Below are 14899 nucleotides of genomic sequence, written 5' to 3' on the forward strand. Positions count from 1 at the left end.
CCCAGACAAGGAGGGAGAGGTTGTGGGGTGAGTTTGGAGGCAGAGAGCTAAGACCGGTGTCCTCCCAGCTCCCTAGGGGCTGCGTGGAATGCCCTTGAGTGGTCAGCTCTGCACCCAGCCAGTAGATAGTAGGTCCAGGGGGAGGGAGTCCCCCCCCCCTCTGTCCCCAGACCCCTTGGTTTGGGGTGGGGAAATGGAAAGCGGTTTCCCTGTGTGCTCCTCTCTCTGCCACACTTCGCTATAGTGGGAAACCACCTACATGCAGCCGGATTTAACTAGCTGCCAACAAGCTGTGGGCCTCTTCTCCCGGCTGTGTGCACGTGTATGCACGCTCCCACACACGTGCATGTGCGTGTCTGCCCTGAGGCTCGGGCCATTCCAGGAAGAGCTCCCCACCCCTCCCCATCCCCTGTACCCACTAGACTGTGCCAGCTGGGCAGACAGCTGTCGCTGGGGAAAGAGAGAGCTACAGAGAGCCCCTTGTCCCTCCTCCCAGGCAGTGCCCCCTCCTATGGTAGCTTTAGGAGCACTTGACAGTTTACTAAGTTCTTTCACACATCATCATCATCACATAGGAACCTCACAATAGTCTTCAGGGTAGGTTCTCTTATCCCTCTTTTTCAGAGATGGGTACAGAGGCTCAGAGAGGGTGAGTGGCTTGCTGAAGGTCACACAGCTAGCAGTAACAGGCAGGAGATTGGAACCAGGTCTCCAGACTCCTAGTCTAGTATTCTTTCCAACATAGCACCCTGCTTCCCAGGAAACCAGGGTACCCGAGTGGATGGTCTGGTGTACAGGGAGGTGAGGAGCAGTGCTGGGACTGGAAGAGGACACAGCAAAGAGAGAGGATGAGGAGGCACCAGCAGAGCAGTGGAATGGAAGGAGCCAGGCCTGGGACAATCTGGTCCAAGGAGAGGGAGAGGAGGGTCCCAAGGGAGTGGGGCCCAGGGACAGTGACTGGGGGAAGTCCTGAAGGACTAAAGTCAGGAGCTCTGGGAGGTGAGGGCAGGCATTAATTAAGCCTTGGAGAGGGTCCATATGGGGGCCACCTCCATCAGCTAAAATGAGAGAGAATGGGTGAGGTTGTTCAGGAGCCATGTGGGGCCAGGGCTACAGGGATGCTGCTGGAGGCCCCTGAAAGGACAGTGAGGGCCTCCAGACCAGGTCACGCACGCCCTGTCCCAGAGCCCCGCCCTAGTGGTGAGAAGATGAGTCTCTACCTGCTCCTCATCTCCAAGGTTGGGAGAGCTAGCTGAGGCATTAATAACCAAATGGAAACTGTGGTGGTGGTAATATTAACCAACATTTGCAGGAGCCTTACTAGGGGCCACTGGCTCCACAAACCCCCACCAAGCCCCACAAGGGTTGAAATCTCGAAGCCCAGGCTCCCTCAGTCCCTGATCTTCTTCCCTCAACATTTCATTGGCAGCCGACCCACAAGAGGAACGGGCCCTAAACCTAAACCTTTCCCAGTCCTAGCCCGTTCCCACCCTACCATGCCTCTCTCTGTCTCCAGGGTGACTCCCACAACTGCTGTCGTCACTAGCAACCACTCTTGTCCACAGCTAACTGTGCTAGGACATGAGGGGCTTTGTGCAGGGGCCAGAGGTCATTCTGTCTACCCCCCCTGCCTTTGGCCAGGACTTACTCTTCCCCAGCCCACAGTGCTAAGAGGCAGCATGACCCAAAATGGACTTTGGTGTGAGCCCAGATCTGAGTCCCAGCTCTATCATTTCCTTGGTCTGTGACCCTCTGCCCCACACACCCTGGCGGGTGGGCTGGTCACTAACCTCTCTGAGCCTTAGTTTATTTCTCTGCAAATTGGGAACAATGATGATAATTGGACTGAAAGCATAACTTTTTAAATGAGGATTACAAGTACTTAGCCCAGTCTTCACACATAGTAAGTACTTACCAAGTGTTGGCCATTATTGGTTTTAGTATTATTCTCCCGTCCCCTGCAGTTCCTGGTCACCCTCCCAAGAGAGCAGAGGTGTTCTTCCTGCTGCAGCTTCCCCTGACCCCAGGGCATCTGGGGGTGGGACACGGGGGGGCTATGGAGGCTCTGACAGCCTCCCCCGCACACTCCTGCAGACGTCGCTGGTGCACCTGCTGAAGACAGTGCGGCTGCTGCGGCTGCTGCGGCTGCTGCAGAAGGTGGAGCGGTACTCGCAGTGCAGCGCGGTGGTGCTCACGCTACTCATGTCCGCCTTTGCGCTCCTTGCCCACTGGATGGCCTGTGTCTGGTACGTCATCGGGCGCCGGGAGATGGAGGCCAACGACCCACTGCTCTGGGACATCGGTGAGCCACTGGCCCCGGACTTTCACTGACCACCCGCCCACCTGCCCTGTGCACTCAGGCACCCACTCGGACGCCTTCACCTGTACCGCCACCCACCACCCACCACCCACATTTCTCTATTCACCCAACCAACACGCATTGAGCTCCTTCTGGATCAAGCGTGGGAGTACTGATTTGTAGACAAGGGCTTTGCCTTGGGGGGACCTCACAGCCTAGCAGGGGAGCAAGACGGGTGATAGGCGATCAAAATACAGTATGGGACACTCCCCAGTAGTAGGAGGGTGTTTGGGGCAGAGCGAGCAGTACTCCTCCCTGGCTCCTTCTGGTGGCTCCCTACTGCCATCAAAATCAAGTCCACACGCAGTGCACGCCCTCTCTGCCCCTACCTGGCTCCTCTTTACTCCCCCACCCCCCTGTGCCGCAGCCGCACTGGCCTCCTCCAGCACCCACGCTGTACTGCTCTCGCTCGGGGCCTTGACCATGTTTTCCTCTCCGGAATCCTTTTCCTTCTGTCTTCCCTCCCTTCACCTAGGTGACCCGTCTGTTCCTTGCAATCTCAGCTAAAATGCTCTGTCCTAAGGGAGCTTTTCAGGGACCATACTCTCCCCCACCCATTGTATTGGCTTTCCCTAACCCAGTATGACTTCTAAGATACCCTACAGTTCCCTTTTATTCATTTTTTAATTTTAAATACATTTTTATTGTTGATAGTATTACAGATTATCTCCCATTCTTCCCCTCCCCCTGCCCATTTCTTCTTCTAGTTCCCTTTTAGTAGCTCACCTCCCACCTGCAATGATTTATTTCGTGTCTCTTTCCCCTCCAGACCTTAATTCCCACCAGGGCAGGGAGAATGTCTGGCTGGGTCAAGTCCCAGCACCCTGTGCACAGGAGGCACTCAATAAACGATTAGAGTGTGGCAGAGGCCCCCGAACAGTCAGCGGTATAGAGAGTTGGTAGCCTTGAGCTGCAACTGTAACCAGTTCACGGTGGCGAGGCTCAGGCCAAGACTGCCCATGCAAACCTCCCCTCCCCGCTGTAAATACTTGACTAAAGTCGAGTGCAGGCAGCTCGGGGAAACCCAGCTCTCCACCACTTGCACCGTTCCACCCTCCAGGCTGGTTGCATGAGCTGGGCAAGCGGCTGGAGGTGCCCTATGTCAACAGCTCGGCGGGCGGCCCGACCCGGCGGAGCGCCTACATTGCTGCGCTTTACTTCACGCTCAGCAGCCTCACCAGCGTGGGCTTCGGCAACGTGTGCGCCAACACTGACGTCGAGAAGGTCTTCTCCATCTGCACTATGCTCATAGGCGGTGAGGCCGGCCTGCCAAGCCAAGCATGCAGATAGGGAGATCGGGGCCCAAGAAGGCCATCCAGACAGGCCTGCATTCATGCATAGACGTTTCCCCTGGCCTACTGCATACCGGCCCCGGGGGACTCCACAAACAGGCATGGTGTCTTGTTTAGGGAACGGGAAACTCAAGTTCGTGACCTAATTGGAGGAAGAGCAGGGGCGGGGGATGAGAGGAGCATCAGGTCTGACCCCTCTCAGGACCACTCTCTATTCCCCTCCCAAGCCAGCCCCTGCCACCAGGTGGGCACGTAGGAGCCCACTGGCCCTCCTGCCCTTCCCAGGAACCCAGAGGCCTGTCCAGGGCAGGGTGGGTTTGGGAACGGACGGCCACCCTAACCTGCCGCCCGCCGCCAATGCTGCAGCGCTGATGCACGCCGTGGTGTTCGGGAACGTGACGGCCATCATCCAGCGCATGTACTCGCGCCGCTCGCTCTACCACAGCCGCATGAAGGACCTCCAGGACTTCATCCGCCTGCACCGCCTGCCGCGGCCGCTCAAGCAGCGCATGCTCGAGTACTTCCAGACCACGTGGGCTGTCAACAGCGGCATCGACGCCAACCAGGTAGCGTGCGGGGCTCCTGGTCTTCGCCGCATGGCTGCGTGGCCGTGCGATGGGGAAGAGGGACAGCCTCTCCGGGTTTGGAATGGAGGCAGATGGGCTACGCAGCGGTTTTCAACCTGTGGGTCGCGACCCCTTTGGCGGTCAAACGACCCTTTCACAGGGTCGCCTAAGACCATCCTCCATATCAGATATTTACATGACGATTCATAACAGTAGCAACATTACAGTTATGAAGTAGCAACGAAAATAATTTTATGGTTGGGTCACAACATGAGGAACTGTATTTAAAGGGCCAGAAGGTTGAGAACCACTGCTTACATTATGATTCATAACAGTAGCAACATTACAGTTATGAAGTAGCAACGAAAATAATTTTATGGTTGGGTCACAACATGAGGAACTGTATTTAAAGGGCCAGAAGGTTGAGAACCCTGTAGCCCAGGGTTGGGCAAACTTTTTGACTCGAGGGCCACAATGGGTTCTTAAACTGGACCGGAGGGCCGGAACAAAAGCATAGATGGAGTGTTTGTGTGAACTAATATAAATTCAAAGTAAACATCATTACATAAAAGGGTACGGTCTTTTTTTTTTTTTTTTTTTTAGTTTTATTCATTTCAAACGGGCCGGATCTGGCCCGCGGGCCGTAGTTTGCCCACGGCTGCTGTAGCTGCTACAGGGAGGTGAGGTGTTATTCACAAGGGCATGTGCCCACTGAAATCCACATCCCTTGTCCCGTGCACTAGAATTTGGGACATGAAAGGGAGCTCAGGCCTTAGCTAATGCCACGCTCCCTTCGGCCAACAATTCCCGAGCACCCGCTGTGGGCCAGCCTCTGTGCTGAACACAGGGAGCTCCGAGGTGATCACAGCTTTTTCCCTCAGGGAGACACCAGCCTGGTAAGGGAGGCAAACAGGTAAATAAATTACACAGTGGATGGGACTCCGCTGCAGGGGTGTACCTGCCACTGGGGATCCCCATTGTGTTGCGTCTGGGCCTAGAGGAGAACGGGCAGGTGGCACCGTGAAGGACAAGAAGGAAATCGGCCTGCTACCAGAAGGCTGTTCCAGACAGGAAGAGCGATAGGAGCGCAGGTCCAGAAATGTTGACACAAAAGAGCAGGGTGAGTTCAGGAAACGGAAGGTAGTTCAGTGAGCCTTCAGGAACGGGAGTGTGGGCACCGTGGCGGGTGGAGAGGGAGAGGAGTGCAAGAGCCTGGGTGGGCAGGCCCAGGTCATAGATGCCCTTGACTTTAGATGTTATCCTGCAAAATGCTGAGGTTGGGGAGTGGCCTGGGGGTCTAGGACAGATTTCTAAGCGCAGGCACCATGGGACTTGGTGGTCCTGGTTGCAGAAGAGGAGCTCAGAGTGATTCCCGGGTTTCTGGCTGGGGGCAAGGGGTGCGGTGGGGGTGTTACAGGAAGAAGATTGTACTTGGGGGTAAAAATGAGAGCCCAGTGTGGGGCCATGATGAGAGTGTGGTGCCTGTGGGAGGTCCAGGTGGAGTCTGCCCCGTAGGTAGTTGAAAATATAGGTCTGGACCCAGACGTAGGGCTCTGGGCTTACAGCAGCGGTTCTCAACCTGTGGGTCGAGACCCCTTTGGGGGTCGAACGACCCTTTCACAGGGGTCGCCTAAGACCATCGGAAAACACATGTATAATTACATATTGTTTTTGTGATTAATCACTATGCTTTAATTATGTTCAGTTTGTAACAATGAAAATACATCCTGCATATCAGATATTTACATGACGATTCATAACAGTAGCAACATTACAGTTATGAAGTAGCAACGAAAATAATTTTATGGTTGGGGGTCACCACAACATGAGGAACTGTATTAAAGGGTCGCGGCATTAGGAAGGTTGAGAACCACTGGCTTACAGGGAGTGGGGGAGTCATGGCGCTGGTTGCTATGATGCAGGGAGCGTGTGGAAAGTTAGGAGAGAGGAAAGAGGTACGCTTCAGAAGAAGAGCCTGGGGAGACAATGGGGACAAGAAAGAGATCAACAAGCCACAGTGGTTGAAGGCCTCCATAATATGGGGATGGAACTGTGAATATTAAGTTTAGGCCTAGGAGGTCATTGATAATATTCAAGATCTTCTTGTAACCCAGCAATTTACAGATGGCCCAGAGAGAGGACATGGATTGCTCAAGGTCCACAGCGATTTAAAAGCAGAGTTTGCATTTGTGGTGTTGAGGAGCCAGGGCGTGTGTGAGCGACTTAGTGCGTAACCAAGGGCAGTGGGCAGACGGGAAAAGACCTAGTCTCTGCCCCCGAAGTTGGGTTGGGAGGTCCACACACAAGTAAAATTGAGGTCAGAAATGGGTAACTTCGAAGCACAGGGCAAGTTGGAGCTATCTCTTTGGAGACAGCTCAGCACGTTTACAGACATCAAGTAGCAGCTGCAGGGGGGATGGCCCGAATGACCTGTGCCCCTTATGCAGTTGCTGCGTGACTTCCCGGATGAGCTGAGAGCTGACATTGCTATGCACCTGAACCGGGAGATCCTGCAGCTGCCGCTGTTTGGAGCAGCCAGCAGGGGCTGCCTGCGGACCCTCTCCCTGCACATCAAGACCTCCTTCTGTGCTCCGGGCGAGTACCTGCTGCGCCGCGGGGACGCTCTGCAGGCGCACTACTACGTCTGCTCAGGCTCGCTTGAGGTGCTCCGTGACAACATGGTGCTGGCCATCCTGGGTGAGGATACCACCACCACCTACTGCCTACCCTGGAACCTTCCCCAGAGGCCTTGTGAGTGGCCAAGAATCTAGGGTCTGGGATGCCTTTAGTGGACATCTGGAATTCTGCTGAGGAGTACTCTTTCTTGGTCCCTTCACCCTACTACCATCCCCTCTTGACCGTTCCCCTCAGACTCTCCCCTAATCCCATTGGCCATCCCTCAACCCATCAACCCTTCCCCAGTGACTGGTCCCCCAAATAAATTGATTCTTCATCATTGACCTTCAACTCCATTGACCTTTACCCTTTAACTGACCCCTCTGGCCATTCTTTATTGATCACTGATCAATTCCATTGGTCATTCCTCCAACCTTACTAACACCCCTCATTAACTGTCTCCCAACTTTAGTCATTCTCCACTAACCTTTTCCCAATTCCGTTGATCATTTCCACCAATCCCACCTTCAGCCATCCTTCAAACACACTGGCCACTCCTCAAACCCATTGACTAGGTATGTCCTCTTGGTCCCTCTCCCCAGCTGACTGGCCCCAGCTCACTGTCCCCATCCCTTACCCACAGGGAAGGGGGACCTGATTGGGGCAGATACCATTGAGCCAGGACAGGAGCCTGGGTCAGGAGCGGGCCCGAGCTGTGTGCTGAAGACCAGCGCTGACGTGAAGGCACTGACCTACTGTGGCCTGCAGCAGCTGAGCAGCCGAGGGCTGGCTGAGGTCCTGAAGCTCTATCCTGAGTATGGGGCTGCCTTCCGGGCTGGTCTGCCCCGGGACCTCACCTTCAACATGCGCCAGGGCTCTGACACCAATGTATGTAGACCCCTACAACTTCCATCTCCCCTGAGGTTCCTTCCTTCAAAGCAGACCTCCCTCAGCCCTAGAGAGAGCCTCATGCATTGTCTTCCACCCTGAAAACATCCTCATCCCCAGGCACCCCTGGCCATTGCCCCTTCCATATTTAACATCTTCCAATCCCACTGACCCTACTCCATTGGCCATCACCCAACCCCATGGACCGTCTCTCACCACATTTACTTCCAACTGTACTAACCCATCTCCTGTTGGCCCACCCTCAGCTTCCCTCCAGAATCCCCAAAGGACCCCCACGTCGGGAACAATCCCCCTCGTGTTCCTCATCCATAAAGTTCCTCTCTGGACTGGGCACCATCCCCTGGGGCTTCCTCACTCACCAAATGTTTCCTGAGCCCATTTTGGTTTAGGTCTGTAGGGTACACCCTAGGCCTTTGTCTTTTACTGCTTTTCACATTGACTTTGCACTCAGGATTTCTCTGAGTCAGAGTTGGAGGTATCTCTGACTCAAATCCACAAAAAGGCTCCATATTCTCAAACCCCACAACACTGATGGGTGAGATGAGGAGGTGTTGCACTAATGGAGGGGGAAGGCGTGAGTAAGATGATCCCCTCTGTCCCCACAGGGCCTCAGCCGCTTCTCCCGATCCCCTCGATCCCCTCGATCCCCTGGGCCCTCCCAGGTAACATGCCCTTCCTGATTGGAGTTGAGGTTGAATGGGGGAGAGGAGGGGGATGGGGACACCTTCCTTGGCTCCTCTGCTGCAGGGAGAAGGGAGAGGGGATGGGGAGCATCATCTGCCAGTGAAGACTGTTGCTTAATGAAGGGGCCTGTTGTTCACTGTCCTGCAATACCAGCTGCTCCCTCTGCCCACAGCCCCACTCCGAAAGCCTTGGCTCCTCAGACAAGACCCTGCCATCCATCACCGAGGCCGAGGCTGAGTCGGAGCCCGGAGGTGGTCCCAGGCCCCGCCGGCCCCTCCTGCTGCCCAACCTTAGCCCAGCAAGGCCCCGAGGCTCCCTGGTCAGCCTTTTGGGCGAGGAGCTGCCTCCATTCTCAGCCCTTGTCTCTTCCCCTTCCCTGTCCCCATCCCCATCCCCTGCTCTGGCTGGTCGAGGCCACAGCCCCTCCTCTCATGGCCCCCCCAGGGGCTTTGCTGCCAGGAAGCCCCCCCAGCTTCTTATTCCACCACTAGGAACCTTTGGAACTACGGACCTCAGTCCTCGGTGAGACACCAGCCCCCCCTGCCATTTCCATACCACTGCTGGCTTCCAGAACCTTCTCTGGGCTCTGTCCCCAGTGCTCCCACCCATCTCTGCCCCATGTACCCCCTGTGCCCTTCCTGACCCACCACAGCTTGCAACCCCATCCCACCCTTTTGACCATTGCTCCTCCCCAGCTCCCTGGCACTGCTGCCCCCATTCACCCTCTGCCTGCTCTGCTCTGGCCCTTACCCTTGCCCCATGGGATTGATGATCACTGCCTCTGTCCCAGCATAGTGGATGGCATTGAGGACTCCGGCAGCACAGCAGAGGCCCCTACATTCCAGTTCAGCAGGAGGCCTGAGCACCCTAGGCCCCGCTCTCAGGCCTCCCCTACAGGTAAGGGCCAGCAGCGGACTTCCACTCATAGTCACCCATTCACCTGCCATTCATTCATTCACCCATCTATCCATCCCCCATGTAGTAAGGGCCTTACCATGTGCTGGGTGCTGTGCTGGGAATACACAGATAAACCAGACCTGGCCCACACTCCTCGTGAACTCCCAGTCTAGTGGGGGAGACACACCTGTACTCTCAGATAACTGATTCCAGAACAGCATGCTGAGTACCACAACCGAGACAGGAGCAGGGCTCTGAGGTAGGAAAGGAGAACTCCCTTAACTGTCCCTCCTAGAGGAGGGGGCTCTTGAGTTGGGTCTTAAAGGGTGGGTAGGAGTTTGAGGGGTGGAGTAAGGGAGCTGTTGCAAGGCATAAAGGCAAGAGCACGTTATGCTTAGATATCAAAAGGAAGATCCGTGCCTAGAGCTGGGGCGACCAGGGTGGTGGGGGATACTGGGGAAGTCATAGGGCCTCAAAACCAGCCTAAGAGTTTGGTTTCCCCATCATCCTGACCCCAGAGCTTCCTTTCCCCTTTCTCCCTGCCTTCCCAGTGACTGGAGGGGGCCCAGCCCAAGCTGTAACTCATGCTCCCTGCACTCACTGCCTCCCTTTACCCCATCCTGCCTGCAGGGACCAGGCCCAGCCAGGAACTGGCCACTGAAGCTGAGGAGATGAAGGAAAAGGTCTGCAGGCTGAACCAGGAGGTTGGTTGGGGCTGGTTCCTCGCCTCCACCTTTGGAGAATATCATTTTGGGAATATCATATAAACCATGTCAGGCTTTGGAGTCAGAGTCCTGAGTTTAAGTATTCACACTAGCCCTAGCCGGTTTGGCTCAGTGGATAGAGCGTTGGGCTGTGGACTGAAGGGTCCCTGATTTAATTCCAGGCAAGGGCACATGCTAGGGTTTCGGGCTCGACCCCAGTAGGGGCATGCAGAAGGCAGCTGATCAATGATCAGGGTTTCGGGCTCGACCCCAGTAGGGGCGTGCAGAAGGCAGCTGATCAAGATTCTTTCTCATCAATGTTTCTATCTCTCTCTCTCCCTCTCTCTTCCTCTCTGCAATAAATAATAAAATAACATAAATATATGTACACTAGCTGGGAGACCTCGGGCAAGTCCCACAGCCACTCTGAACTTCAATTTCCTCACCTAAAAATGGGGGAAATAATGCGTTCTCCCCCCTGTGGTTGTGAGGATGCAATGAGAGCGCACACATGCCTGGCCCAGTCCCTGCACAGTCTAAGTCCTCATTGGTCGGTGCTTCCCCTCTTGCCCAGCTGGCTCAGGTTGTCTCCTCCCTGCACCACTTCAGGATCCTCTCCTGCACAGAATGGCGCCCACCCAGTCACAATGCCCCAGGCCTTTCCCTCAGCCCAGCCCTCCGAAATGAGAACTAAGCAAACACGGGGGCAGAGGACAGGGAGGCTAAGGGGCCTTCAGCCTCGGGGGACCTGGAGCCCAATATCTGAATCCTGGTCAGGAAGAGCCCAGAGGCTGTATGCGGAGGCTCTGCCTCTGCCTCCTCCCGGGGGGATCTCAGGATTGTCGCCACAGCGAAGCTGCCCAGCCCTGGCCTTCCCTCCTTCAGATAAACATCGAGCTTCCCAGGGGAGCTCCTGGGCTGGGGCGGGGCCTAGGGCCGGGGGCGGGGCCAGCCCCTGCTCAGCAAGATTGAGGGCCAGCCCTGCTTCTGCTCACAGTTCTAGGCCAGGGGCTCCACACTTGAGTGTCTATGGGCACCTAGAAGGCATGGTCAAGTGCAGACTCCTGGGTCTCACCCCAATTGGAATGTCTGGGGTAGGGCCCAGAAATCACTTTTATAAGTTTCTCAGTTGGTTCTGTACTCCCAGAAATTTGAAAAACACTTGAGCTCCTGTGATGGGATCACCCGACCGTCAGGCGACATCTGTCGCTTCGGAGCCCTGTGTGACCCGACCGTCAGGCGACATCTGTCGCTTCGGAGCCCTGTAACCTCTCTGAGCACATTTTTCTGCATCTTGTAAAAGTGGGGTGTTGGGAGGCTGGCAATAGCTGCTGTCCCCAATCCTTTTTGGAAAAGGGCTGGGATATTTACATCTAGACAAAAATAACCCCTGCCCTGCCTTCTTCTCCCAGTGGCCCTGAGCAGAGGGTGGTTATGAAAGAACTTTGTAAACTGTAGAGGGGGGTGCACCTAGGAGGGGAGTGATTGTTGTGACACCTGGGAAACAATTTGATGTGTTTTCAACAGATCTCCTGCCTCAACCAAGAAGTGTCTCAGCTCAGCCAGGAGCTCCGGCACATGATGGGCCTGCTGCAGGCCAGGCTGGGTCCCCCCGGCCACCCGACAGTCTCCGCTCGGCCCTCAGGCCCTCCGCACCTCCAGCAGAGGCCTCCATGCATCTCTCCCTGTCGGTCGGGAGCACCATCTAGCATCCAGGATACGACTCTCGCTGAGGTCCACTGCCCAGCCACTGTGGGGACAGCAGAGATGGGGACTGCCCACCCCAACCTCAGACCCTACGTGTTGTCCCCCTACCCCTCAGAGCCTGACCCTCTGGGACCCTCCCCGGTGCCAGAGGCCTCACTTCCAACCCCCAGCTTCCGGTCCAGGTCAGACACATCCCACTGACCCTGGCCCTGGGCCCAGGCCTGTCTGGGGTGGGCATTGCCACCTGCCATCAGGGAGGGGCTGAGCCCAGGGCCTCCTGCCTCGGGTCAGCAGCCACCAGCTGGTCTGGTTGGCTCTGAATTCTCAGGACTTTTTCCATAAAGCCTGGTCACTTCCGACCCTCTTTCCTTTTCCAAACCTTCTCCTGTGCTCCTCCTTTGGGAGGGGAGTCACCAAAGGCCGTGGAACCCAACAGGCATGAGACAGAGCACGATGCCCATCAGGCTGGGCAGATGAGATGGCCTGCCTTCTCCCCAGGACCTGGAGGCAGGTAGAGATGGGGGAGCAGACGGGGATGGGGAAGGGCCCCAGATCCAGCCTGGAAAATGAAGAGGCCACCGCAGGCAGAATCTTGGTGTCTACAGCCAGAGGGATAGATTGCAGAGCCCACTGCGGAGACAGTGTAGTGATATTGTGAGGTGTCCTGTCCCAGCCCCTGGTCTCTGGCGGAAACCTTGAGAGCAGTGCTGCCTCAAGAGGGCTAAATTTCAGATCCTGGCTGCTGGCATTTGAGCAAACCAAGACTTCTTAGGCCTCCTACCATCAACCCGAGCTGGAGGGGCTCACAGCCCACACAGGAAACAAACTGATGGCCCCCAGATATTCTTTGGCTCTCAGCAGTTTTTCAAAATATTAGTGAGTTGCCAACATTAAAAATCAGGAGAGTATACATAAGAACCGAACTATTCCAGCCTCTCTATAAAATTTTGGGAGATCTGGCAATCCATATTCCACCTGGCAACACTCAGCTGGTGTTGGGTGGCCACTGTCCTCTTTAGATGGGGACTCTACTCTCCACTTCTCCACAGCCTCCATATTTCTTCATCATCTCCTGACACTCCGCTAACTTCCCTCATTTGAATTATTTGTCTGGTCTTTGTGGGGTTTGAGTTTGCAGTCCTTGCCTTAGAGCAGCGGTTCTCAACCTGTGGGTTGCGACCCCTTTAGTGGTCGAATGACCCTTTCACAGGGGTCGCCTAAGACCATCGGAAAACACATATATAATTACATATTGTCTTTGTGATTAATCACTATGCTTTAGTTATGTTTAATTTGTAACAATGAAAATACATCCTGCATATTAGATACATAATAGTAGCAAAATTAGTTATGAAGTAGCAACAAAAATAATTTTATGGTTGGGGGGTCACCACAACATGAGGAACTGTATTAACGGGTCGCGGCATTAGGAAGGTTGAGAACCACTGCCTTAGAGTGTGTTTCCAGGATCCTGTGTCCCAAAAGGTACTTTTTGGGCTCAGCAATGTCTATTCCTATTCCTGGGTGTGGGCCTGTCAGCATCTCTGTTTCTCTCTGCAGGCTGTCACTGAAGGTGGTCTCTTCTGTTGCCAACAACTTGAAACAGTTCCAGCAGCACTCCCGCCCCTCCGCTGCCTCCAGACTTCAGCCAAGCCTGCTCTCCCCGTTACCAACATGGTCTCCCTCGGAGCCTGACTTCTCACAACCTCACCCTGGTCTCCAGTTCTCCTTTACCACTCAACACTTTGGGATAGGAAATAAATTCTTTATTTTTGTAGTTGTTGTCTCTGGCTGTTTCTAGAGGCTGGTCGGAGAGCCCCAGGGCTTTGGAGGAACTACACTGCAGTCACTCCCCCAGGCCCTGTTGCTGTGTCTAGAAAGGGCAAAGGCGCCAACCAATTCACTTGGTACCATGCTCACGCCACAGGGGCCCCAGGGATGAGGCAGAAATCTTAATGAGTCACTATGGGCCATTATACCCCTCCTCTCCCTTCCCCAGTCACAGCCATAGATTCAGACACAGTATGTGGGGGGACCGAGTCCAGGCTCAGCCTCACCTCCAGGCCTGGAAAGGTGGCCATGGAACTCCCCATTGATCCTGTACCTATTGCAGGCCAGGTACAGCAGGGACTGGGGGGAAGATCTTGTCACCAGCCAAGAACTGGTAGAAACCCTACTCTGCTCCATCCTCTTTGCTCTCCTAAGCCCTTTCTTCCCTCTTAGCGTCCATTTACCTGATGACCATTGCAGGAGTGGATGGGATGAGTGTTAGGAATGTTGTTAGAAAGAGGCACCCTGGACACCAGATGGAAATAGGTTGTGAACAGTTTTGTGGCCAGTTATCCCAGAGTTTGATTCAGGCTGCAGAGTATGATTGGTGTTGGCTGCTGTCATAGGAACAATGCCCACAGCTGTCTCTGGGGTGAGGTTTGATTCCATACAGGTTTTGAATAGTGTCCCAAGGGGTGAGATGCAGAAGCAGAGGAGGTATGGTCTTTGTTGGGGAGGAAAAGGTGGGCAGAAGCATAAGTGGTCCTAAATCCATATTGAGGGGAGCAGAAAAGGCAAGAGCCCTGATGCCTACGGAGAGAGCAAGGTGGGGGCAAACAGAAGTGGTTCTAATCTGTATTTGTGGATGAGGAGAGACAAGGCAGAAGCGGTCCGGCTCTGCATTTGGCATCAGAGACAAGAGCTGGTCCTGGTTGGGTGTGGGGCCAGGCAAAGGCAGAGGTAGTCCGGGTGTGTTTTGGAGTCGAGCCAAAGGAGGAGGGTCCTAGTTCACCGCTGGACAGTGGCAGGAGCTCTCGCTTTGATCTCACCCAGTAGCCTCCAGAGAACCCTTCCTACAGCGCTTCCATCACCTTCCCCATCACAGAATGTCCCCAATAATCGGGCTCCCAGAGTTGACTTGGCCCGAAAGCGCAGACGGGCTTCTCCGGGTTAGCGAGAGAGCTCAGGATCGGACCAAACGGCCTCATTCACACCATGTTTTTCCTCCCCCAATTCTGCAAACAGCCTTCAGCCCTCTTCCAACGCTTCGCCACCCGCTTCTCCTTGGGGCGCCCGGAACCCGCGGTAAGGCGGTTGGCAGGCCTGGCCTTAAAAAGTTCCCGGCCGGCTCCGCCTCGCCCGGAGCGGGCTCCACCCTACGCCCAAGACCCTGGT

General features: G+C 55.1%; 1 protein-coding gene across 1 annotated transcript in view; it reads left to right on the plus strand.

Moving 5' to 3' along the window:
- The window catches only part of KCNH4 (potassium channel, voltage gated eag related subfamily H, member 4), an 18642-nt gene extending 5265 nt beyond the window's left edge, over window positions 1-13377 (plus strand). The window contains exons 7-17 of the mRNA XM_014547246.1: window positions 2095-2302; window positions 3420-3614; window positions 4018-4217; window positions 6665-6914; window positions 7477-7721; window positions 8348-8404; window positions 8599-8948; window positions 9217-9323; window positions 9954-10027; window positions 11555-12245; window positions 13295-13377. Coding sequence (XP_014402732.1) covers window positions 2095-2302; window positions 3420-3614; window positions 4018-4217; window positions 6665-6914; window positions 7477-7721; window positions 8348-8404; window positions 8599-8948; window positions 9217-9323; window positions 9954-10027; window positions 11555-11935 — 2067 coding nt within the window. The 3' untranslated portion in view covers window positions 11936-12245; window positions 13295-13377. The remainder of the gene's footprint in view (window positions 1-2094; window positions 2303-3419; window positions 3615-4017; window positions 4218-6664; window positions 6915-7476; window positions 7722-8347; window positions 8405-8598; window positions 8949-9216; window positions 9324-9953; window positions 10028-11554; window positions 12246-13294) is intronic.
- The last annotated feature ends 1522 nt before the right edge of the window (window positions 13378-14899 follow it).

This window comes from Myotis brandtii, unplaced genomic scaffold (genome assembly GCF_000412655.1).
Source record: "Myotis brandtii unplaced genomic scaffold, ASM41265v1 scaffold469, whole genome shotgun sequence".
NCBI classification, from domain to species: domain Eukaryota; kingdom Metazoa; phylum Chordata; class Mammalia; order Chiroptera; family Vespertilionidae; genus Myotis; species Myotis brandtii.